The 26,802-nt window shown below is 39.2% G+C and overlaps 1 protein-coding gene across 16 annotated transcripts in view; it reads left to right on the top strand.

The window, feature by feature from the left end:
• ULK4 (unc-51 like kinase 4) overlaps positions 1-26,802 on the top strand; it is a 701,729-nt gene that overhangs the window by 271,337 nt on the left and 403,590 nt on the right. For 14 of the 16 annotated variants that reach the window (XR_012431020.1, XM_074031785.1, XM_074031786.1 and 11 more), the window contains 3 exons: positions 5,942-5,993; positions 6,093-6,237; positions 24,618-24,710. Coding sequence is in view for 15 of the 16 variants with exons in the window: in XM_074031785.1 (XP_073887886.1) it covers positions 5,942-5,993; positions 6,093-6,237; positions 24,618-24,710 (290 nt within the window). In the remaining variant the exon portion in view is untranslated. The remainder of the gene's footprint in view (positions 1-5,941; positions 5,994-6,092; positions 6,238-24,617; positions 24,711-26,802) is intronic. The other 2 variants (XM_065540411.2, XM_045385004.3) reach the window with 1 other exon arrangement.

Here is a 26,802-nt window from a genome sequence, read left to right as displayed (position 1 = left end):
CAAGTCTGCTGGTGAAAAATTTCTTCAATTTTTGTCTGTGAGAAAGTCTTCATTTCTCCTTCAATTTTGAGGGATAATTTCATTGTATACAGAATTGTAGGTTGGTGGCTTTTTTCTCTTAGCACTTTGAAATTTCATTCCAGCATGATGTGTCAGGCGAACTGAACTTAGGTAAATGGACCTTTAGTGTGAAGTTTTATGTTTATAAAAGGCCAGGAGGTAGGCTGTGTTGGTTGTTTGTGGTAGTTGTAGGTTTCAGAGACTAAAATTTCCTCTAGTAACCGAGTTGTTTTCTCTCCTGTTGTCTTTGGGTTTCCCTAAGAACTCTGTCTTAAATACCACCTGTGTCAGTTGTAAGTCTGTGTTACTATGCTGAAGCCGTGTTGATGCTGTGGTAAGGTGTTGGGGGAAGGGATGTATTGTATAGTTCTGTGATTAGGTCTTACTCTTTTAGTGAGCCTGAGTACCTAGGCTGTGACCTTCACAAGTGCTTTTCAGCGCCCCCAACCTCCCACTGTAGGTGAGACAAGAAGGCTAGAGGGGCCTGGAGTTGGGCATTTCCATTGCCCTGGGGAGTTAAGTTCTACTAAAACCCCATTAAGTTAGGCTGTTGTAAAATAGCTTCCCTGAGTCCAGACCTTTGTTAAACAATGCTCTGGGCATATTTCAAAATGGTTAAATTTCTCCTTCCCCTACTGAAGTACCAGGAGATTTTTTCTCCAAGTTCACCCTGAAAAGTGGTGTTGGTGGGGAGTTCCTGACGGTAACACTTGCAGAAGCATGGGGGCTCTCCTAAGGCTGGGCCTCCGAGAGTTTTTAATCTCTCAGACTAGTCCATGCTCAATCTCCAACAGTTTCAGTCAATCACCCTTTATGTTGTTGTTGTGGTTGCTGTCTCCAGCGGTGGTTCCTACTCCTGGTAAGCTGTGATTTTCTGAATTTGCTTGTCCCTCCAGTTTTGAGGATGGTGGTTTCCCTATGACTTTAATTCTTTGACCTATCTAAGAAAAGTTGTTGATTTTTAGTTTGTTTAGCTTTTTCTTTGTTGTATGGTTGCTTGTGATGATTTCCAAACTCTTTACATGTTGGTCTAGAACCCAGAAGTCCATCAACGACTATAGTACCTGTAAATATATTCATATGCGTATACACACACATATATGCACACATACATTTATATCCATATATATATTCTTGCTAAGATCACAATATTCCTGTTGTAAATGGAATTTTTTTGAATTATGTTATTCAGTTGGTTGTTGTAGGTACATATAAATGTTACTGACCATGGTCCTTGGGCTCTCAGTGCAATAGAAATTGACATGAGGCCAAAAGAGTTTTCTCATACAAGGCTTCATTGGAGCTTATGCCTGGGCATAAAGGAAGTATCATGAGAGAGAATTCCCAGACAAACTCTTTGAAGAGCTGGCTGGAAATTTTTATTAGGCAAGACATAGGAATTAATAAATAGGGTAGGGTATGCAGCCTAGGCTGGGGAAAGAACGTAAAGGGTAGGGTATATAGGTCAGCACAACTGCTTATGATGTTTATCTTGAGAAATGGGCCACCTGGTGGTCTGGCCAATGACAACAAGGCTGTCATTCCTTCCTGAGGTGGAACACTCTACAACTTTGGTTTATTTTGGATCTCCTAAGGCCAGTTCTTGGAATTCCTTAAGTAAAAGGCATGGTTAAACTTTATGGGAGCATAGAAGAACAACAGAGTATGACTAAAGCCTTGGGATTAGTGGGTAAGACATCAGTGAGGTAGCGGTGTGGGTTTTGTGATCAGTGGGAATGTATTAAAGAATGCTCTGGTGAGGGTGAGCTGAAGCCAAGCCCCATTCCTGCTGTCTCATTCCCTGCTGAGAAATTTCACCTTCTTTATGCTTAAGGAGAAAGGGCCGAAGATCTCATCTTCGGAAGCTACTTCCTGCTGAACAAGTTATTGTCCTTGCCTAACCTTTTAGGGCAAGCAGTTTTTATAAGATTTAGAATCACCTCAAAGGTAGCTCAGAGAAAGGAAAATTCAAGACAGGAAGTCAGAAGTTGTTCATGGAGGGGAAAATAATAAATGGCAAAGGTCACACAAATATAAAACCAGAAAGGACTCATTCTCTATGCCAGGTATTGAACCCAGGCAGCCATTGTGAAAAGGCACAGCCTTAGCCACTGAACTACAGCATGAGGCTGTTGTCATTGGTCTTCCCAGAAGGAAACTCGAGTAGCCATTTTCAAGCTTGCAAGGAATTTCACCTGCTCAAGATAATTTGTAAGGCTAGCCATGACATTCTTATGCATCCTTCTTTTTAATTTAAACCTTTTAAAAATTGTTGAGAATGAGAAAAGTGCTTTTCCTTTAATGATGTACTTAGTTTCAATAGCGACTCAATCCTAAAACGCTTTAAAGCTCAGATGGTAATTTTTCAGGTTTTTATAATATAAGCAAGTGGTATTTCTAGAGAGGGGGTAGAGGAGGCATCTCCATGGTCTCTAAGAATTTACTGTCTGAAATAGATTTAAGATAGCAAAAGATGACAAAAGCCCCTTGGGGTGGGACCTTTTAAGACAGAACTCATCTCCAAGGGCTTTTGACACATTTGGGACAAAGAATTTGTGCTTGTGTCTCAGACTCCAGGTTCTTTCAGACTGGCTACCTGACATGAGCCTCGGAATTCCCACCTTCTGGATGCTAGATAGCAAGAAAAGGAACCCCCCATGGTCATAAGGTCAAGCTCCCAAAGACAGAAAATAAAATGAAAGGGAAACCTCATCCAGTTTTTGTTTCAAGGACCTGCAGCAATGTTTGTAACTGACGAGTCTGCCAAACAGCAGGCTTATAGGAGTCATAGGCCTTGAGACAAACAATTATCTTTACCATTTCACTCAACTGGTTTGCACAGAGAAGCAGGCCAGAAGTCTGGCTGGTAAGAAATCCTTAACCTTTTGCTGGCATGCCAGGTTTCTGGGTTCCCTTTCTGTGTAGCTTCTGGAAGAGCAAAGCAGCTTTTGTTGACTCTGCTCACTGAAGCATAGCTGTGGGGGCCAAGCTGCATTACAAGAGAAAGTCATCTTTTGTCCATTTTATGGAGGAACCGAAGGAAAGCCTCTTATCTTTGCAAGATGCCACCCGACAGTCTGCATGGGGGAATCAGATGTCAAATGAAACACACAAGAAGGAAAAATGGATCAGGACGGGAGTGACACAAACTCAGGACCCATGTGCTGTCAGTCCTCTCTTCACAAAGATAGCACCCAGGGTTTGTTGCAGGCTTGAACAGACAGACGACAAAGTCCACAGCCTTCCCTTTCCCACAAGGCGTGGCAAAGGGAGGGAACGTACTTAAAGAAAATTACAGAGCCCAGTGCCAGACAGAGTTTCCTACCAGCTGAACTGAATGACCGTTTTGGCCTGTGCTGCATGGGTGTCTGTTGAGGTTGAACCAGTGCCATGTGGGTGTCTACTGAGGCTGAATCAGTGCCACACGGGTGTCTATTTAGGCTGAAACAATGAAGTTAATGAAAAGTGAAGGAAGAGAAGGAGAAAGGAAGAAGAAAGAAAAAGAAAGACACAACAAATAGAAGACCAGGAGGGAAGGGAAAGCATTGTCTGGGGTGGGTTGTGAGGAATCTCAGGGAGGCTGGAGGAAGAACTCACCAGTCATAGCAGCACTGAATCAAAACTTCAGGTGACTTCCTGTCAGCCACGAAGGGGTCACGTCCCGCTGTCCTGCTGGCTCACAAGCCTCCCTCCACAGAGGAGAAAAAAGTTCCCCATGTCTGGTGATCCCAGATAAGCCCTGAATGAATATGTTACTGACCATGAGTTCTTGGGCTCTTAATGCAATAGGACATAAGGCCGACAGAGTTCTCCCGGACAAGGCTTCATTGGAGCTTATGTCCAGCGATGAGGGAAGCAGCATGATAGAGAGAGAGAAAGATAATTCCCTGACTGACTCTCTGAAAAGAGCTGGTTGGGATTTTGTATTAGGCAAAGCATGGAAATTGATACGAGGGGTAGGGTATGCGTGCTGGACTGGGCAAAGCACATGATGAGTAGGGTGTGTAGGGCAGTGTATGTGGTTACAATGGTCATCTTGAGTAATGGGCCACCTGGCGGTCTGGCCAGGAGCATCAAGGCTGCCATTCCTTCCTGAGGTGGGACACTCCACAACCTTGGTTTGATAGTTTGGATCTCCTAAGGCCAGTTCCTGGAATTCTTTAAGTAAAAGGCATGGTTAAACATTTTGAGAGCTCAGTGGAACAATATAGCATGACTAAAGCCTTGGGGTTAGCGGGTATGGCATCAATGAGGTAGTGGTGTGGGTTTTGTGATCACTGGGAATGTATGAAAGAATGCTCTAGTAGGGTTGAGCTGGAGCCAAGCCTCATTCCTACTCTGTCTCATAAATACTGTTGATTTTTCTGTATTCATCTTCTGACAAGCTTGCTTTTTTTTTTTTTTTTTTTTTGAGACGGAGTCTCGCTGTGTCGCCCAGGCTGGAGTGCAGTGGCCTGATCTCAGCTCACTGCAAGCTCCGCCTCCCGGGTTCACGCCATTCTCCTGCCTCAGCCTCCCGAGTAGCTGGGACTACAGGTGCCCGCCACCTCGCCCGGCTAGTTTTTTGTAGTTTTAGTAGAGACGGGGTTTCACTGTGTTCACCAGGATGGTCTCGATCTCCTGACCTCGTGATCCACCCGTCTCGGCCTCCCAAAGTGCTGGGATTACAGGCTTGAGCCACCGCGCCCGGCCAAGCTTGCTTTTTTGACCATTTAATTGTTTTTAAATTTCTTGAGTTGGGCACTTAGATCATTTGTTTCAGTCTTACTCCTCTCGTGATATACACTATTCAACCTTTAAGATAGCTGTTGATCATGTTGGTAGTATTGATAGCAGCATATATTTCTTTCCTTTGCATAGTTTTTTCTTTAGACATAACTATAAGTTTAGAGTTCTCAAAATACCTTGGTGAAGCATGATATCTGTGCTTTGAGTGATGTGATGTGACATCACTTAGTGGAAGAGGGTGAACTAAACACCCCTGGTTCTTAGGGTCCTTGTAAAAATATTGAGATATACTATCACATAGAAATTTCCTATGTCAAGTGGAGATAGAACAGGTTAATACTAGTGGGCCACCAATCACGTATGGAGATTCTTGCCTCTGCAGGGCATTGTTTTGTTGGTATGGAGAGCAAGATGTCATTTGGCGGTGCACAGATTCTCCTGCTCTTTTATCAGTATAGAGAGAACAAGTACACAAACAATGGGAATTTTGTTTGTTGTCAGTAAAATAGTTCATCAAATGAAACAGTAGTTTTCATCATTAGATGAGCGTAGGGATTCTTTCTTTTTTGGTATTTTGGAGGAAAATACTTGTCTTTTGGGGTTAAGTTTTAAACCATATTGATTGTTCTCTGATACAACTGGTAACTCACAGAGGTGATTTGTCTAGTGGATTTACATCTTTGGGGTCTATTTCTAAAAATAACCAAGACCAACTTGTCATAGTTATTTGATGTATTTGATAAAACGTGGGGACTATGTGTCTCTTTTTTCCCCAACATTTTGATTGTTGTTTAGGTTAAACTTGAAGTAATGATCACCAGCTTATACATAACTAATCTGATGGTTTAATGCCAACCTGTGCCAACTAGATTTTGCATTATATTCTAAGTTCCTTTCATAGACCCTGAAGGTTTTGAGAAATTACTGTTTTGATTTTCATAATGCCATTTTGACCTGAGGACTTTTTTAGAGTTAAATGAGCTTGGTGGTTTATTAAATGTCATGGAGAGTTGAAATCCAGAATAAACTTAGCCATTGTTTTTTTCACTCCTTTGATTAGGGATTCTGTCTGTGGAAAAAATATAGATAGTGGTTGATATCAGTTTTGTGTTCATAGAGATTTGAACTAAGTCTTTTACATGTTTCCTTTTAGGTTGTTGATTATATCCTGCCACCCTTGGTGTCCTTGGTTCAAAGCCAAAATGGTAAGTGTGATGACACCAGCAAGAATTCCATTAGCTACACATTCTGTTTTCATTCTATCTCTATGGAGTCACATTCTTGGCATTTTTTTTTCTTTCAAGTGGAGTGGAGACTCTTTAGCTTGCGGTTGCTCTCAGAAACCACATCTCTACTCGTGAACCAGGAGTTTGGGGATGGCAAGGAGAAGGCCAGTGTCGATTCTGACAGCAATCTTCTGGCTCTCATTCGAGATGTCTTACTTCCCCAGTAAGTATCATGCAGTTGTATTCATGCAGGGAAGTGTAGGCTACCCAGGAAGCTTCTGTCAAACGAGGTTCAGTGATGGGGTTGCGGTCTTGATGTCCTTATATTTATACACATATGCTTGTGTACTCATTGTAAAAAAAGTTTAGAGACAGATGCAGGAACTGTTAGACTGCAGAAGACCCAGAAGAATCTCAGTTCATCTTTGAAGACATCCATTTAAAGCTTAATCTGTTTTCTGCCAGAAGCATGATTTTGAAGTTATGCAGATTTAAAGGTGTTCATGGCTCAAGGGGTGAGGGTTATGATTGAAATCAATATTACAAGACTACTGGAACATGAAATTGAGACTTCTGGCTCTACTCAGAAATAATAGAGATATAGGTAATGCCTTTCTCCAAACTCTTGGAATAGAACTGAGGTTTAGTTCTGAGCAGGACTTTCTCAGGGGTTGGGTGGAGGTGGCAGAACAGGTAATGAGTATTCATCAAGAGAAAGGGGTTTTGTATTCTTTTACTCCATTGCTCATAGAGCAAACACACAGCAGGATGACTACTGAGAGCACCTAATGCAAACATGCGAAACCCCAGAATCTCACCTTATAGTTGAGGGGACACTGTCAATTTTATCAAAGCTAGTTCCAAAAAGTATATGCCATATGTCGATATTAAAGAAGATTTTGTGAAATTAAACGAATGCTAGATTGTATATCATGCATTAATATGCCTGCGTGATCATGGCTTTCTTCAGGGCCTCGACCACAGTCTGGGTCGGTTTGGCAGGTTTATAAGAATGACAGCCTAACTTAATGCTTCCCTCGACTGTTTCAACTTCTTGAGACCTGCTGTTCTCATTTAAAAAAAAAAATCATAATAAACAAACCAGATGTAACTACATTCTGATTTTGGCCAATGTTAAGAGTTTGAACTCTCTCATATAATATTAGGTTCACATTAAAGAAAACCCAAATAACTGAAATTGCCAGTTGCTATAGATGAAGCACTCAACTACTCCAGTTGGTTGAGGATGGTACCTCATAGTAAGTGTGTGGGTGTTCTGTGTCGACCCTTCCACTGTCTGGGGGAGCCTGTCTTGATTGACTGGAGCTTGATCTGTAATGGCTTGATTTCTAGGCCAGTCTCTTGTTTCTTTTTTCCTTTTTACACTTCTGCAGTTGGTTTCAGAGACAGCTCTGATAATTAATATGTACTGTAAGAGGACTTTTGATGCCCAAAGTAAGACAATTATTTGAAACTTTGTCATGTGGAGTTTGCTCAGTGATAAAGTATCAATAAGTAACTTTTCAGTTATGTTTGTTATATGTGAGTGTATGTCTGTGATCTACACTCATGTGAATTTAATTAAAGATTATACCCTTCTTTAATGGGATTAATGTTTCTGGTGTATTTTATGCTTCTAAAAGTGTTCATATATAGTTATATGCATCTTTCTGACAAGAAAATGCCTTAAATGTAGTTTTTGTACAAAATATGATATTTAAAGGATGTGTCTTGAGAGCTGGGTTCAGTGGCTCGTGCCTGTAGTCCCAGGTATTTGGGGAGCTGAGACTGGAAGATTGCCTGAGCTCAGGAGTTTGAGGCCAGCTTGGGCAGCATAGCAAGGCTCTGTCTCTTAAGAAAAAAACAAAAACAAAAAGAAAATACGTGCTTTGGATATCTGCTATGTAAAAACTTGTAGAGAGGCATTTTCAGGACTGAGATGTCTCCTCCACACAGTAGGGATCAGATTTACTCCAACAGGACTTCACTAATAGCTTTTTAGTTTACTAATAGCTTTTTTAAAGCTCTGTTAATCTGAAACCACATTTCTGTATGTCTGAAGTCTGCCCAGTTTTGGAACAGTTTGTGAAATAAAAAGTGCTAACTCTAAATCAGTGATCTTGTGTTACTCATTGAGCTGGAATAAATATTTCCTTTAGTGTGAGTCTTTACTTTTTCCAGAGATGAGGAATTAAAGAGGAAAATGTAAATGTAAACCGCATGGCAGTTCAAGAGCATTAAAAATGTAGATGAGTTCAAGCTTTTATTACACAACTTGAAATGCACTTCAGATAATGGTATGCAATTTATTTGGATGTGATGCAGAATGTTTTCAAACCTTTCAGACTGATTCGGTTGTGGTGTATAAGCCTTGGGTCTGCATTTCAGTCTCTAAGCCTTAGTTTTCTCATCTGTAGAACAGGGATAATAGTACCTACCTTAGAAGGTAATCGTAAAGATTAAATAGGATGCTTCTTTTGAAACACTTAGTACAGTATGTGGCAAATAGTATCCTCTTGACAAGTGTTTAGCACCATGACTGTTATTATTAGGCTCATTATTTTAATCTCATTAATCTTTGAAGATTGTAATAGGGCAATAATAGTAATGGTACATACTTCATAGAAATGAATTGGCCGTTAAAATATATAATGCTTTTTGTGCGTTCCTGGCATATATAGTAAGGGCTCAGTAGATGTAATGTTAAAATTTTTAAAAATGAAATGTAAGTAACACATTCATTTAACCTCCTTAACTCTGGAAAACTAGAACCTTGGCAAGGAGTTTCATCTTTGAAGATAACTCTTGGTAGTTATAAGTTTAGAAATATTAATAATGGAAAATTCATGCTCTCCATTGAGTATACAAATATAATAGCTTATGAATTAAGTTACTAGAGTCCATGGGAACTATGTAGCACCAACTTCAATTTGGCAAGTAGACATATTGGTGTTGATACATTTTATTTTGTTAAAGTTTTAGCTTTCCCTTGACCTTAAACAATACTTTTGATAAAGCCACCGTGACAGCCTTTTCATGCACATGTATGGTAGGCTCTCCAGTTTGCACAGGGAAGTATTGTATTATTCAAGACTTTATTTGCAAACAGTAACACCCAATTCAAATTAACTTATAAAATAATTTATTTGCTCACATGACTGAGAAGTCAAAGACTTGTGGATACAGCTGGATTTAGGGGCTTGATTTCTGTCTGTGCTACTCCGTTTTTGTGTCTTTCTCGCCATCTTTTTGCTCTGCCTACATCTACTCTGCTTTGTTCTCATATAGGCTCCTATTCTCATCCACTTGGTAGGTAAATGGTTCCTGGCAGAGAGGGTAATCCTAGAGAAAGGGTGGATGTCTTTTCTAATACTTCTGGAAAAATGCTCAGGAAGAACAATAATTTAATCTTGTTAAGTACCATATAATACCCATGTTCCAGGTGCTTATCAGAGCTGCTGTGTAATATGAACAAAAGCTCAGTTGTAAGAATAAATATCTGTATGAGGGCTCTCCAGGGAAACAGAGCCAGTAGGAGCTGTGTGTGTGTGTGTGTGTGTGTGTGAAATAAAGATTTATTTTAAGAAATCGGCTCGCATGATTACAGAGGTTGAGAAGTCCCAAGATCTGCGTTTGACAAGCTGGAGACCCAGGAGATCCTGTGGTGGTGTAGTTGCTGTCTGAAAGCTGGCAGGCTAAAGACTGAAGAAGAGCCAATGTTTCTGTTCCAGTTAAAAGGCAAAGAAGACCTGTGTCCCAGTTCAAGGCAGTCAGGCAGGAGGAGTTTCCTCTTACTCAGCCTTTTTGCTCTGTTCAGGTCTTTGACTGGATGAGATTCACCCATGTTAGGGAGGACCACATGCTTCCCTCAGTGTACCGATTCAAACGTTAATCTCATCCAGGAACACCATCACGGCCATACCCAGAAAAATGTTTGACCAAATGTCTGGGTACCCTACTTATTGAGTAACTTGACAAATAAAGTTAACCATCACAACGTCTATCATAATACCATGAATGAACTGCGTACTATTTAAATTGATGAATTAATATCAAAGAATCATTATCCTTTCTCATGTGCATGCTTTACTTTCTAAACAATGAACTTTAGGGGCCGAGCGCGGTGACTCTTGCCTGTAATCCCAGCACTTTGGGAGGCTGAGGCTGGCAGATCACGAGGTCAGGAGATCGAGACCATCTTGGCTAACTTGGTGAAACCCCATCTCTACTAAAGATATAAAAAATTAACTGGTCGTGGTGGCAGGTGCATCTAGTCCCAGCTACTTGGGAGGCTGAAGCAGGAGAATGGCCTGAACCCAGGAGGCGGAGCTTGCAGTGAGCCAAGATCGCGCCACTGCACTCCAGCCTGGGTGACAGAGCAAGACTCCGTCTCAAAAAACAAAAACAAAACAAAACAAAAAGAATGAACTTTAAAGTATTTGTTTAGTGCCTATCACATGTGGATTATAATACCATTTATAAGGAGATAGTATTTGAGTTAGACTTTGAAACCTGAGTATTACTGGATAGAAAACAGATGGGGCTGCTGGACGCACCAGCTCACTCCTGTAATCTCAGCACTTTGGGAGGCCAAGGTGGATGGATCACCTGAGACCAGGAGTTTGAGACTAGCCTGGGCAACATAGTGAAACCCCATCTCTAGAAAAAAAAATACAAAAATTATCCAGGCGTGGTGGTGCACGCCTGTAGTCCCAGCTACTCAGGAGGGTGAGGTGGGAGAATCACCTGAGCCCAGGGGTGTCGAGGGTACAGTGACCGTGATTCTACCACTCCAGCCTGGGCAATAGAGTGAGACCCTGTCTCAAAACAAACAAAAAAAAAAGTGGCGAGGGGCCAGGCACCCCAGGCAGGAGGGGGATAAGCAAAGCTATGGAAGAGGAGGAAGCAGTCTAGCTTGTTTCCAGCAGAAACCTGCACATTGAGAGTCAGGTGAAATAAGCTGGAGAGACAATGTTTTCTCTCTTCATCAGTTCATTTACTCACCTAATACTAAATGTATCTTATTTCACAGGCATGTTTCTAATTGTTGGAAATATTAATGACCAAGATAGGGATAGCCTCTGCCTTTTTACAGAGCTTAGTCTCTGACAGTTCCAAGAATTTCAGAAGTTGTTTTTTTTTTTTAACTGAAGAAGTTTGTAAGTCATGTATGTAAAAATGTTTGCTGAAATATTAAGTTTATATTGAAGCCACCTTTATTAAACTTTGGGCCTATATAATGTTAGTAAATCTGGAGGGAGCATGTGTTGTTTCTGAAACTGTGCTTTGCTTTTGAGTTTTACAATTCATATTTTCTAAAGCTCAGGGTTTCTCAACACTCTGTGCCTTTAGGACAGTATTTCCCATGACCTACCCATTTATATCTTTCTGAACTCTAGTGCTCCTTTTATCACAATTTTAGAAATACCGTTTAATTAAGGACATTTTCACTAAGGTCAAGAAAAGGATACTTACCATCAAAACTTTTATATAACTTTAGATTCTAAGTATTAATATAATACAAGAAAATTTAACTGTAAATGTCTGGTTAGTTTTCTGTTGATACATAATGAATTACCACAAACTTGGTGGCTTAAATCAATGCCCATTTATTAGGTCACAGCTCCGTAGGTGAGAAGTCTGCCACAGTGTCCCTGGGTTCTCTGCTCAGGTTCTCATATAACTGAAATCAAGGCATCCCCTGGGCTGAGTCTAGAGGCTCTGGAGAGAAATCTGTTTCCAGGCTCATTTAGATTGTTGACAGAATTTAGTTTCTTGTGTTTGTATTAGTTTCTTAGTGCTCCTGTAACAATTTATATACACCAACTATCTTAAAACAGTAGGAATTCATTCTTTAACAGTTCAGGAAGCCAGAAGTCTGAAATCAAGGCGTTGGTGGCGTTGGTTCCTTCAGGTGGCCCTGAGGGAGAATCCGTTCTGTGCCTCTGATGTCTGCAAGTGATATTTGGTTTGTGGTGGTATCACTCCAATTTGTGCTTCTGCTTTCATACGGCTTTCTCCCTTGTGTCTCTGTCTCAGTTTTTCCTCTGCCTTTCTCTTATGGGTATGCCATCACTGGATTTAGATTTAGCGCCCATCCTAAATCCAGGATGATCTTTTTCTTTGTTGTTTGTTTGTTTTGTTTTGTTTGAGATGGAGTCTCCCTCTGTCACCCAGGCTGGAGTGCAGTGGTGCAATCCCGGCTCACTGCAACCTCTGCCTCCCCGGTTCAAGAGATTCTCCTGCCTCAGCCTCCTGAGTACCTGGGACTACAGGCATGTACTACCACATCCAGCTAATTTTTATATTTTTAGTAGAGACGGAGTTGCCCCATGTTGGCCAGGCTGGTCTCCAACTCCTGACCTCAAGTGATCTGCCCGCCTCTGCCTTGCAAAGTGCTGGGATTATAGGTGTGAACCACCATGCCCAGCCTAACCCAGGATGATCTCATCTTGAGTTTCTTAACTACATCTTCAGAAACCTCTTTCTTTTTCTTTTTTTTTGTTTTTGAGATGGAGTTGTGCTCTGTCACCAGACTGGAGTGCAGTGGAGCGATCTCGGCTCACTGCAACCTCCACTTCCCGGGTTCAAGTGATTCTCCTGCCTCAGCCTCCCGAGTAGCTGAGACTACAGGTGTGTGCCACCACACCCAGCTATTTTTGTATTTTTAGTAGATACGGGGTTTCACCATGTTGGCCAGGATGGTCTCGATCTCTTGACCTTGTGATCAGCCTGCCTCAGCCTCCCAAAGTGCTGGGATTACAGGCGTGAACCACCATGCCCGGCTGCCAGAAACCCTTTTTCTAAATAAGGTCACATTGATGTGTTTTTTGGGTGTTATTACTTAGACATACTTTTTTGGGGGGCAATTACTCAACCCATGGTGCATTTATAGGATTACAGTACCCATATCTGTGCTGCCTTATGTGCCTTAAGGTACCTGCATTTCTTCTTACAGAATCCCTCCATCTTCAAGCTGAAAATGATGTGTCAAATCCTTGTCATGCTTTGACTCTGTCTGACTTCATATTTTGCCACCAGCTTGAGGAAACTCTGTACTAACTAAGTTGGTGATACTGGCCATGATAATCTTTATCTTGTGGTTCTTGTTTGGATGTGAATCTTGACCTTGCCTATAACTTGGTGTGTATGCACTCACTTCTTCCTTTTTTCAAGATAGTTGGAATGCCAGTGTCATAACTCAGTTATCTGTGTGATTAATAAGCAAAGATTTGCTTCTCTTCTGGGAGAAAAGATACCACATATACTCAGAAAATCACCATGATTTTTATTCAGCTGAGAGACAAGATTTAATTTTAAAGGTTTATGCAGAAGAGAAGAGGCAGTGTTTAATGGAACTTAAGCCCAAATTGACCTTATTAATTAAAATCAGCACCTCTCAGAAGTTTAATATCAAAGTTATTATCAATGAAATGTCAGTACTGAAAGTAGTCTTATGCTGACTATTTGGACATTTTTTTCTGAGATGTGTTACATAAGGTGAGGACATTTCTCTTTTAGTATTTATCTGTAAATGGGACTAGATTTTTCACTCAGGAAACACCATTGCTTATTATTGGGGAGGTGGAAATTTTCATACTCTTATGAATGTAAATCTAATTTGTATTAGTACTACATTGTGTGATTGTGCATATGCAGTTCAAGATCCTTCCAGTCTTCCTCACTGCCTCTTTTTTTTTTCTTTTTTAAATTAATTCATTCCATAAATACATATTAAGTGACTTCCATGTGCTAGGCACTTTGGATGCAATGGTTAAATTCCTGCCCCTCAGTGAGCTTACATTCCTGTGGTCAAGACAAAGCAATAAAGAAATAAATATGTGGGATGACTTTAGCTAATTGTGAGTACTATAAAGAAAAATATGAAACATTGTAAGGGGAGAGTGTGTGTCTTGGTAAGGGGAATGAGGGAGGGGCTGGCTGTTTTAGATAGCAAAGTCAGAAAAGGCTTAAGTGATGTTGCAAGCTGTGGGAAAAATATGCTGTGCGATTTGCCTTTGGTAGACTGGAACCATTTTGCCAACATACATTTTAGTTTTATATATATATATTTTTAGCTTTGAGTGTTTGTATTGAAAAGAGATCATGCTGATACAAATGTGCTTACAATATTTTATAACAGTATGACATTGAACATTTCTCTCCTGGGGAAAATGAGTACAGCCCTTCTTTTTTTGTAATTCTCTTGTGACCTGTAAAATTATCAGGGCCATAATAACTTCATAAATTATTAAGGCTTTGTTTTTTAGAATCTGAGAAAGGAATATATTCCTTACAAATTAGAATGGCATTTCCTTTTAGGAACTGGAATTTATCTATCAGTGGCAACACACTGTAGGGTTGTTTAGTTGCCTTATGAATAATGTCCAGCAAAAGTCTTGAGTTTGACTACCTGATTTCTCTGTTTGTGGCTCAAAGGACACTGGGATGCTTCTGTATTGCTTCTTTGTCTCCCTTAGCTATAAGCATTCTATGTTAAAATAGGTATGAACTTGACCATCTTTGATAGGAATCACAATAGAAAGGAGTATTTTATTTTTGTTCTTTACTTAATTTTTTTTTAATTAAAAAAAGAAAGTTTTGTCTGGGTATGGAGGCTCACACATGTAATCCCAGCACTTTGATAGGCTGAGGCAGGCAGATTGCTTGAGGCCAGGAGTTCGACACCAGCCTGGGGAACATAGTGAGACTGTCTCTACAAAAAATTAGAAAAAATTAGCTGGGCATGGTGCTGTGTGCCTATAGTCCTAGCTACTTGGGAGGCTGAGGTAGGAGGATCACTTAAGCTCAGGAAAGTCAAGGCTGCAGGGAACTGTGATCGTGCCACTGTATTCCAGCCTTGGTGACAGAATGAGACCCTGTCTTAAAACATAAAAATTTTGGATATATTATATTTGTACATATTTATGGGCACATGTGAAATTTTGTTACATGCATGGAATGTGTAATGATTAAGTCAAGAGTATTTGGGGTATCTTATTACCCAAGTGTTTAGTATTTCTATGCATCAGTATATTTCAAGTCCTCTCTTTTAGCTATTTTAAAAGTAGAATACATTGTTGTTAACTACAGTCACTCTACTTCTCTATCAAAGAGTAGAGCTATTCCTTCTAGTTAACTGTATGTTTGTACCCATTAACCACCTTTTCTTCATTCCCCACTCTGCCTATACATTCTCCCTAGTGTCTGGAATGTATCATTCCACCCTCTAACTCTGTGAGATAAACTTTTTTGGCTCCCACATATAAGAGAATGTGGTATTTGTCTGTCTCTGCCTGGCTTATTTCACTTAATGTAATGACCTCCATTTCTCCATTTCATCCATATTGCTGCAAATGACATGATTTCATTCTTTTTTGTGGTTGAAGAGTATTCCATTGAGTATGTATCTCACATTCGTTGATGGACACTAGGTTGATTCCTGATCTTTTCTATTGTGAATAGTGCTGCAAGAAACATGGGAATGCATGTGTTTCTTTGATATACTGATCTCTTTTCCTTTGGATAAATACCTAACAGTGGGATTGCTGGATCATGTGGTAGTTCTATTTTAAGTTTTTTGGGAAGTCTCCATACTGTTTTTCATAATGGCTATATTACATTCTCACAACAATGCATAAGAATTCCCCTTTCTCAGCATTCTTGCCAATATCTCTTATTTTTCATCTTTTTCATAGTAGCCATTTTAATCAGTATAAGATGATATCTCATTGTGGTTTTCACTTGCATTTCCCTGTTGATGTGATGTTGAGCATTTTTTCATGTACCTGTTGGCCATTTTTATGTCTTCTTTTGAGAAATATTTATGTCCTTTGCTCACTTTTAAATGGGATTATTATTATTATTATTATTGGTTTTTTACTGCTGAGTTGAGTTCCTTATATATTCTGGATATTAGTTCCCCTCTTGGTTGTGTAGTTTGCAAATATTTTCTCACAGTAAACAGATTGTCTCTTATTTTTTGAATAAAGTCAACAACAAACTCTGTTGACTTTATTGTGCTGCGTAGAAGCTTTTAAGTTTAATATAGTCCCATTTGTCTGTTTTTGTTTTTGTTGCTTGTGCTTTTGATGTCTTAGCTATAAAATCTCTCCCTAGACCGATGTCCTGAAGAGTTTTCCCTATGTTTTCTTTTAGCAGTTTTATAGTTTCAGGTTTTATGTCTTTAATCTATTGTGATTATATATGATGAGAGACAGGTCCCGTTTCATTCTTCTGGATATGGTTTTCCAGTTTTCTCAGTACCATTTATTGAAGAGAGTGTCCTTTCCTCAGTGTGTGTTGTTGATGGCTTTGTTGAAGATTAATTGGCTACAAATGTGTTGATTTGCTTCTTAGTTCTCTATTCTGTTCCATTGATCTGTGTGTCTATTTTTATACCAATACCATGCTGTTTTAGTTACTATAGCCTTATAATATATTTTGAAGTCAGGTAGTGTGATGCTTCTAGATTTATTCTTTTTGCTCAGCATTGCTTTGGCTATTCTGGCCTTTTTTGTTTTTGTAATTGCATATGAATTTTTAGATTATTTTTCTATTTCTGTAAAAAATGACTTTGGTATTTTCATAGAGATTTCATTGTATCTGTAGATTGCTTTGGGCAGTATGGTCATTTTAATGATGTTAATTCTTCCAATCTGTGAGCAAGGGGTGTTTTTCACCTTTGATAAATCTTTTGTAGATAAAAATTTAACTTCAGATAATTTTCATCAAAAGCATCATCATATTCTACCTTATTTCTTTTACTTAATCATTGTATAATGTTTTGAGTCTGTGCCTAAATTGGCACATTTAGGTACAGTAATCTCCCTCTTTGGGTTACTAACTACCGAAATGTAAATTGGGATAGTTTGGGAGTCAATGGTAGGTAATAGAGCATAAAGATAAATATTATTTGCTCCCTCTCAATCAGGATAGTCAGGATAATTCTACTACTTCAGTTCTTCGCATATGTTTTGTAAATCTTGAGTGTTATTTAAGTGATTTCTTCTATCTATTTTAGGCTTTCATAATGAAAATTTGCTGTTGATCTAATTGAAGAGACAACCCAGAAGAGAGTAGAGCTTACTATGTACAATTATATTTAACATTTATTTTGAAGTACCTATGTTTCTTTTACTTAAAAAAGTGTGTATATGTATATATACATACACGTGTATGTATATACATATATACATACACGTGTATGTATATACATATATACATACCTATATATATGAGTATATATAGGTTTTCCCACCTGACTGTCCATTTTACTATTCATTTATGTATCCATTTAACTATTGATATACTTTTATCTATGTATCCATGCAAAACACCAGAGAATCACACAGAGCTCAATCACATAAAACTCACAAGACTGGGAAGTCCTGAAGTTAACTATTGTTTGATTTATACCTAATTTTATTTTATAAAGTTTTGAAGCGGACTAAAGATGTCACCTAGTTCACATTTTGAAAGACACTGTGCAGAAAATGCTAAGAAGAATCAGCCATCTACCCCTTTCTTGTAGCAGTCTAGAGGAATGTACTTAACCTTCTCAAAAGTTAGATTTTACCTCAATATCCTTGCTGTTTGGCAGCCTGCTATTTACCTAAACCCAGAATATCTCTTTCCACACACATCTCTGTAAACTTAAGTCTCAGATCCATGTCGCGTTCTATTAGATTTGTATTTTAACACATTACCTTTCTCAATTCCTTCCCTTGCTTAGAAACATTTTAACCTAAAGATTGTAGAACACATTAACAGCATTTACCCAACTATTCAAAACTCTCAACGTTTTGCTTCTTGCCTGCCATTTTAAGTTAGTATCTTCCTGCTTCATTCTATGGTTTCTTCATTCCTGGTGACATTTACTTAGCATTTTCTGAAATTCTCTGTTTGGAACCTGTCTCTCCCCACTATTCCTCGACATTGTATTGTTATTATCTATGTCTGTGACTGTATCTACATTTATATAACACTATATTATTGGCTGTCTTATAAAATTATCTATACCTACATTTGTAGATGTACTAAAAATCATTTGAACAATTCCCAATCACTGAATATCTAGGAGTTCCCCAGTATTATACATTATATATAATGCTGCAAAAACCATTTTTTATGGCTACATCCTTGGACACATCCTTGTTTCCTTTTGTAGAGTCTCTAGGGATAGAATTTCTGTGTTAAAATTCATATACATTTTGGCCAGGCATAGTGGCTCACTCCTGTAGACCCAGCACTTTGGGAGGCCAAGGCGGGAGGATCCTTAGAGCCTAAGAGTTTGAGACCAGCCTGGGCAACATAGTGAGACTTTGTCTCTACAAGAAATAAAACAATTAGGTTGCATGAGCCTGTGATCTCAGATACTTTGGGGTGGGAGTGGGGAGGGACCTGGGCTGAGGTTGGGGGATCCTTTGATCCTAGAAGGTTGAGGCTGCAATGAGCCATGATCTTACTAATGTACTCCAGCCTGGGCAACAAAGGAAGACCCTGTCTCTCCTCCCGACCCTCAAAATTATATGCATTTTAAAGGTATTTAAAACATTCTGCCAATTTTTTTAAACAGGATCAACAGTTTATATTACCAGCTTCCCTTTATGAAACTGCCCATTTTATTGTGCCCTTGTTAGCTCTAATTTGCATTCCTCCAGATGTCGATGACGTAGACCATTTCTTCCCCATGCTTCTTGGCCATTTATTTCCTTCTTTGTGAATTGTGTCCATTTTTCTGTGGTTTGTTTATTGATTTGCAGTAGCTCTTTATATAGTAAGAATATTAACTTTTTTGTTTTACCCACATTCTGCAAGTTATCTTTTCCTCATTTGGTTTGTTTATGGTGGTTTTGCCATTGAGAAATATTTAAATTAAGAACTTCAAGGTGGCCGGGCACGGTGGCTCACACCTGTAATCCCAGCACTTTGGGAGGCTGAAATGGGTGAATTATGAGGTCAGGAGATCAAGACCATCCTGGCTAACACGATGAAACCCCGTCTCTACTAAAAATACAAAAAATTAGCCGGGCATGGTGGCGGGTGCCTGTAGTCCCAGCTACTCGTAAGGCTGAGGAAGGAGAATGGCGTGAACCCAGGAGATGGAGCTTGCGGTGAGCTGAGATAGAGCCACTGCACTCCAGCCTGGGGGACAGAGTGAGACTCCATCTTAAAAAAAAAAACTTTAAGGTTATAAGTATTTTTCTCATTCATTTTACATTTGTTATGCTAAAGAGGCCTTCTTGCCCAACAATATGTAAATATTTACTCATTTTTAGTATTCTAATAAAGTCAAAATTTTTTCCTTAAAATGTTAATTTATTAGAGATATATTTTCTTGAGATATGGTCTAACCAGTCTAACTCCCTTTCTAAATTTACTCTTTCCTATCCAGTGCTAGGTGTTACCTTTCTTTTCTTTTGATTTATAGTCGTGCGCCATGTGGGAGTACCTTCTGAGAAATGGTGCATCATTAGGCAGTGTTATCATTGTGAAGACATCATGGAGTTTACCTTATACAAACCTAGGTGGCACAGCCTACTACACCCCTAGGCTCTATGGTATAGCCTTTTGCTCCCAGGCTGCAAACCTATGCAGCCTATTACTGCACTGAATACTGCTGCTAACTGTAATACAATGGTAAGAATTTATGTATCCAAACAGAAAAGATACAGAAAAAATTTTTTATATGACCACTGTTGTATATGCCATCTGTCGTTGACCAAAAATGTCATTATGTGGCACATAACTGTATGTGTATATTCTTTATTCCACCCTATATGTAATAATTATTGTGGTTGTATAATGTATTCTAGCCTTTCATGTAGCAGAATCTTCCTCATTGTAGGAACATTCCTCAAACCCTGAAGTTTCTTGAATATTCTGGAATCACTCCTTCACATTCTCAGAGCACACTTTATTGAGATGAAAATTTGAGTCTCTGACTTAATCCCTGCAGAATGGACTTCTTTATTATACAGTTCCTTTTCCCTCCCCTCAACAAAATTGGAGACACTTCTCCGCTTGACCAATTGTTTGGTCACATCCCTCAGAATATTTTCTTATGATAATCCAGAGTTGTTTATATACCAGTTTCAGTTTTCTCCCAGCTGACCTAATTGGGCACTGTCTATACCAGGCACTTGACAAGATAGGAATTTATTAATTATAGGATTGGTAATGAAGAATTAAGAGTTGGGGACTATCTCATCTTTAGCTTCTTGCCTTAGGTCCCGAATATGTGATTTTTAAAAGGGATTTTCTCTTCTTTGGAATGGATCTGAATTTAGTATGAATGGTCTTTCTTGCCTGCATCTTTCCTGTTTTGGTCTCTAGCAAAGACATCTTGGTTAGAGAAGATCCTAGAGAAAGAAGTGTGAGGTTCCAGGGCACCGTCTGGACAGGGCACTGTCAACAGTGATCTTAATCTCTGGCCAGCCTCAGGGCACTTGGAGTATTCCTCTCCAGCCCCTAGTCCATCAAAATGGGCCAGCTCTTCACTAGTCAGTCTTCACTGAGGCCATTTCAAGAGTCAGGGCTCATCACTATATATTTTTTTCTGCTAAGTTGCATTCAAAGGAGTGCAAAACTCAATTACTAGCTGCTTTTTCAAAGATGAGCTTAATAAATCACAGCCTACTTTTGGCTTGATCTTGCTGACCATTACAAGCCTATCATTTGATTAAACTAAAATATATTCAGTATTTGTATTCTAAACGTGCCCAATATGAATTTTGCCCATCATTTTTTCCAACCGGAGGGAAACAGAGCAATATTCTTTGGGAAAATTCTTACACGCAAGCTAGTGCAAGCTTTATTTTTCCCTCCTGTTTCAAGGTTAGATAACCTCAAACAACCTCAAGACACTTTGATTTCAGCCAGTAATGTTTCAGCAGTGTGTTTTCTTTGTCTCTCTCTCTCTCTCTCTTTTTTTTTTTTTAAGAGACAGGGTCTTGCTCTGTCACCTAGGCTGGAGTGTACTAGTACCATCATAGCTCACTGCAGCCTTAAATGCCTGGGCTCAAGCAATCCTCTCGCCTCAGCCTCCTGAGTAGCTAGTACTATAGGTGTGTGCCATTGCACCCGATTAATTAAAAAGAATCTTTTTCTTTTTTTATAGACAGGGTCTTACTATGTTGCCCAGGCTGGTCTCTAACTCCTGGTCTCCTGTAATTCTCCCACCTTGGCCTCCCAAAGTGCTGGGATTACAGGTGTGAGCCACCATCCCTAGCCAATGTTTTCTTTTTACATTTGGATTCTATATGTTTCAAGTCTGTTTTAAGATATATTTTCCAGCCCTGTTGAGAATGTTTTTTTCTGTTGTATTTCTAAGTAGTTGTTGTCCATATTTCCTCTTGTGATTTCCACACAAGCACGTGAATAAGACAATTACTTGGGAAGCTTTATAAAAATTCACAGGCTTGTGGCTCCTTCCTTCTGTGATTCAAGTATGTCTTGGAGTGGGAACAAGGAGAGCTGGTTATCCAGGGTACATGAAGGACTCATCAGAAGTTTCTCACTGTCACTTCAATCTGCCTGGCCAGACAATTTCCAAATACTGGTAAGCAGTGGCAGAGGATTGTTATTTTATTTCTGACTTTAATGACAGTGCCTCTCAGTTTCCTTCTTAGGGATGTATGCCATAAAGGGTTAACTCATCATGTGTAGGGTGTTCAAACTTTGCACATTCTAGAGAAACTGATCCTTGACTGCCGCCTGGGAGATAACTTCCTGGCCTTGGAATATCCTCCCTGGTAAGAGTGCCTTTGAATTCATGAGACCTTGAGCCTTGCCTGATAATTTATGGCAGTAACATTGTGAGTTATGATGGTGGCCTTGGGCTACAACACATCAGCTTGACCTCTGGAGGAGCTAGAGACTGGGACACTAAGGTCAATTCCACAAGTGATCCATGCCTACATGACCAACCTCCAGTAAAAGCCCTGGACACCAAGGCTCAGGTGAGCTTCTCTGGTTGATAGTACTTCACCAATGTTGCACACATTGCTACTGGGAGGAGTAAACACTGTACAACTCTACTGGGAGATGACAGCTGGAAGCTTGTCCTGGTCTCTCCTTGTCTGTGCCCTATGCGCCTCTTCTCTTTGCTGATTTTAATCTGCATCCTTTCACTGTAATAAACCATAGTTGGGAGTGTAACAAGTTTTAAGAGTTTTGTGAGTCCTTCTAGCAAATTATTATACTTTGAGAATGTTCTTACATACTCTTTACTCAAGATGGCAAGAACCTTTTATTTCATAAGAATTTGTAAAGGAACTAATGATCTCTCTCTAGTATGCTAAGTTGTGTCTTTTTTTAAACAAAATTTGAAGTAGATGTTAAATTTTTTTTTTTTTTTTGAGACGGAGTCTCGCTCTGTCGCCCAGGCTGGAGTGCAGTGGCCGGATCTCAGCTCACTGCAAGCTCCGCCTCCCGGGTTTACGCCATTCTCCTGCCTCAGCCTCCCGAGTAGCTGGGACTACAGGCACCCGCCACCTCGCCCGGCTAGTTTTTTGTATTTTTTAGTAGAGACGGGGTTTCACCGTGTTAGCCAGGATGGTCTCGATCTCCTGACCTCGTGATCCGCCCGTCTCGGCCTCCCAAAGTGCTGGGATTACAGGCTTGAGCCACCGCGCCCGGCCGATGTTAAATTTTATCAGACATTTTTATTATCCCTAAAGATGCTTGCTTGGTATTTGTTTTATTTATATGATAAAATATATTAACTGATTTCCTAATGTTGATTTTTTTCATTCTTGAAATTACTCACACTTGATTATACTATATATTTTATACATGGGCAAATCCTTTAACTACTATAATTTTAAAATTTAAGCAAATTTTCTAAAATATGATATTTCCTGACTTCTTAAACAGAACACTGCATTCCACTTAACATTGCCTTGACTCATTACTCCAGTTTTGGACATTGTGGTGTGTAGTGGGCTTCAGGTCCCATTTGAATTTGAGCAACTTCTTACTCTGTATTAAATGCTCCACAGGCTATTCTTTGCTTGGGGTTCTTGGGATTGATTTCTTTTGTTTTTCTTATGCTTTCAAGTCCTACTTCTTATAATTCATTGGTTGCCTTCCTGTAATAGTCCCTCTCTTCTCTTTACTTAGCTCCTTTTTAATGGTTGTGGGCTTACAGGCTATATAATTAGGCTTGTTATACAGTGATTTCCAAAATGACAGTAAATAAGCTCTGAGTAAGCATGGGGCCCTATTCTCTAGATGAAAGGCATCTGTTTTATATCATAGATTTTTAAAATATCCAGTTAGGAATTTTAGAGATATTTTTCTCCCTTTTTAGTTGTTGGCTATTCCAAAGAATTAAATAATAAAATCGGTTAGTTTGTTTGTTTATTCATTTGATGCTCGTTTATTGAGCATCTACACAGTGCTGCATACTGGAGAGTAAACCTCGAACAGGTAAGATGAAGTACATAAATCAGCCTCTGCCTAGCAAATCACATGGGAAAACAATCTTGGGAGAACTTGTTGTGGAAATTTTGATGAAAACATTTTGAGTTTTATTCTCTTTGGTAATACATTTAATTTAGGATTTTTAAAAAAAAAATTTTGTAAACAAAATATTGTCATTGGCTAGACATCTAGGAACTTGACTGTCAGAGTACACCCAATTAACACTTAGCTGATAAGGGTAGCTCACTGTGCCTCAACTGTTTGAGCAGACAGTCTGGTTTATGCTGAACACAGCTGCTTTCCTTCTGGGAATCTGGAATTTTCATACATTTTAGATAGAGGTTGCCTACATGACCAGCCCCTCATAAAAACTTTGGCCATTGAGTACTCAGTAGACTTCCTTGGGCAGAAACATCACACACATGTGCTGCATTTTCGTTGCTGGGGGAAGAGTGTGCTGTGTGTGACCCCTCATGGAAGACAGAGGACATAAGGAAACTGGCACATGACATCCTGTAGTCCTCTGCGTGCATCCTTTCCCATGTGATTCAGAGATGGCCTTACAATGCTGCTGTGCTACATCTTAGCCATGCTGAGTCCTGTGAATTCTCTAACGAGTCTCTGAATGTGAGGATGTTCTTGAAGACCTTTAACACAAACGCCTAGTGTTTATTGATCTCTTACTATATGCCCAGCTCAATACTAATTGTTTTACATGGATTATCTCACTGAATCTTCCCAACAGCAATATTTTTTGAAGTAAGTGAGTATCATTATCAGCATTGGAGAGTGAAGTTGTTTCAGACTTCATGAGGTTAAGTAACCTGTGTAGGTCCTATAACTCATACATTTATTTCAGTGTCTGTATATGTTTCAGATGTTTGTACCTTATGGTATATTATTTCTATTGTCCAGAGTAGCATTTAAGTGAGAACAACTACTGAGTTGTTTTTTCTTTTGTCTTTCTATATTTGGTTTATTCTCTTATTTCAATAGAGCATATTTGCCAGTAACTTTCTGAGAAGGGGCACATGAGAGGTAAATTACTTAAATCTTTATTAGTATGTAAAATATCTTTCTGTCTCAAGCTAAATTGATAGTTTTGCTGGATATAGAATTCGAGGTTGGACAGAATTTTTCCTACTGAATACTTTTTAAATATCTTTATCATTTCAGGTATGAGCACATTCTTGTAGAACCTGACCCGGTACCAGCCTATGCTCTGAAACTGCTAGTTGCGTTGACTGAACACAACCCAACTTTCACAAGGTACTAGAAGTTCAAATTTCTTTTTCTTGTGTCTCACCTATAAAATGAATTTTATGTGTTCTGAAAATGTTATTAAAGATGAGATTCCAAAAGACTAATGTTTGAGTTGTCAAAATTGTCATTTTTTTTAATGTTTCATGGATTGTAATATCTGTCATTTATGCTGTTTTGACTCTCGTAGAAGTTTTAGTTCTTATTAGAGTCGGCATACTGTGGAATGCATGCTGCTTTAAAATGGTAACTTCTCTTAAGAGATAAAACAATATATGTACTTTAAAATTGGTGCCTCATTTTGTACTGAGCAGTTTATTAAATCTCAATAGTATTTATCGACTATTATTTGCTACCATTTTATTTAGTTGACATGCTTTTTTTTTTTGAGACGGAGTCGTACTCTGTGTTACCCAGGCTGGAGTGCAGTGGCGCCATCTCAGCTCACTGCAACCCCCGCCTCCTGGGTTCAAGCGATTCTTCTGCCTCAGCCTCCTGAGTAGCTGGGATTACAGGCACCCGCCACCATGCCCAGCTAATTTTTGTGTTTTTAGTAGAGATGGGGTTTCACCGTGTTGGCCAGGCTGGTCTTGAACTCCTGACCTCAGGTGATCCACCCACCTTGGCCTCCCAAAGTGCTGGAATTACAGGCATGAGCCACCCCACCTGGCTGATATATATATATATATGTGTGTCTGTGTGTGTGTGTATATATATATATTTTTTTCTTAAGTGGTAGAGAGCTTTTATCTTTATTGAAGGTATTGAATATGATGATGCCAAATTTCTTTAGAACTAGTTGCTGGGATGTTTTTAGCTTTGTGAAGAATAGTTTGTCTGAGAGGTCCACAGAAGGGAAAGAAAGGAGAAAGGAAGAGGTTCTTTTTGCTTTCAAACAAGAAAACTACTTTTCTTGTACAGGTGGTGTCTGAGGACCTTTTGGGATTTGAATACCATCTGTAGGTACAGTGCATCTCCAGAGCTACCAGTTGGTCTTTAACAAAGAACTAAATCACATAGCCCCTACCATCTTGATTTCCTCTGGTCTGGTGTCCAGTCACAGAAAGTACTGCATTATTATGAGCCACTATGACTGTTGTTACTAGCAAACAAGAAAGGCTGTTATTAGAAAGTGCTCATATCCAAAACACTCATCCCAGTGGGTGTGTCAGGACACGTAGATTTGCTGTGACTGAGTCACAGGAGACAAGTTGCTCTTGGTCTTTTGGGTTTGGGTTATGCTGGGGCTGTAGTAGTTCTCGAGCCTATTACCTTCCCTTATCCATTTCCAAAGGATGCCATGTAAATACTACCCTCTGTTCTCTGAGCCATGTTGCAAAATAATCTGGGGAGCACTACACTAATACCCTTTTTATCTTTGCCAATTGGAAGCAAAGTGTTTGCTTCACTGTTTCTATAGCCTTTTAGAGAGCCTGAGCAATGAGCCTTCCAAATTCATCACTCAGAAGGGATCATTCTCCATTCCTGAAGAAGAAATTTAATTCTAAAGACTGAATCTGTATTAGAAGTTGCATAAAAATTCAGATAGTTATTTCTTGTCTGGACTTTTGACATCATGTGCTAATACTGTATCCTAATTTTATCCTTTCATTAGATTGAACAGATTGCAATTACTTTTTTAACTGTAACTTTGGCTCATTCACGTGTCAAGTTTTCTAGACTCCTTTTCCTTCTTGCCAATTCTATTCAGCTTAATTTCCTCATATTGAGGAGAAAAACCATAGAGAAGTAGAAGCAGTTCTTTGGCCTCTATAGAATCTTTTTATCTTAAAAGTGATTAGAGACTAGGTTTAGAAGTCCATTTACTCTAGTTTTTAAAAAAAGTTTACAAGCAGACTTTAGTGGAATAGTTTTGTATTTTTTTGTTTTGATCGAACAAGTAATATTTGAATATACTGTTTTTGCCTTAAATTCTAACAATAAAATCAAGAGATCTTCTTGGCTTCTCCATCCCCCACACCCTCTGCCTCACAGGTTTCTCCCTTAGGGGTAGTAATTGTTACTATTTTGGTGTATGTCCTCCTGAATTTTTTCTGGCTACTTAAATTCTGTCTGTCTGTCTGTCTGTCTGTCTGTCTCT

Source organism: Macaca fascicularis, chromosome 2 (genome assembly GCF_037993035.2).
Source record: "Macaca fascicularis isolate 582-1 chromosome 2, T2T-MFA8v1.1".
Taxonomy (NCBI): Eukaryota; Metazoa; Chordata; class Mammalia; order Primates; family Cercopithecidae; genus Macaca; species Macaca fascicularis.
Note: the sequence above shows the minus strand (reverse complement) of the source record. Positions and strands in the feature narration are given on the sequence as shown.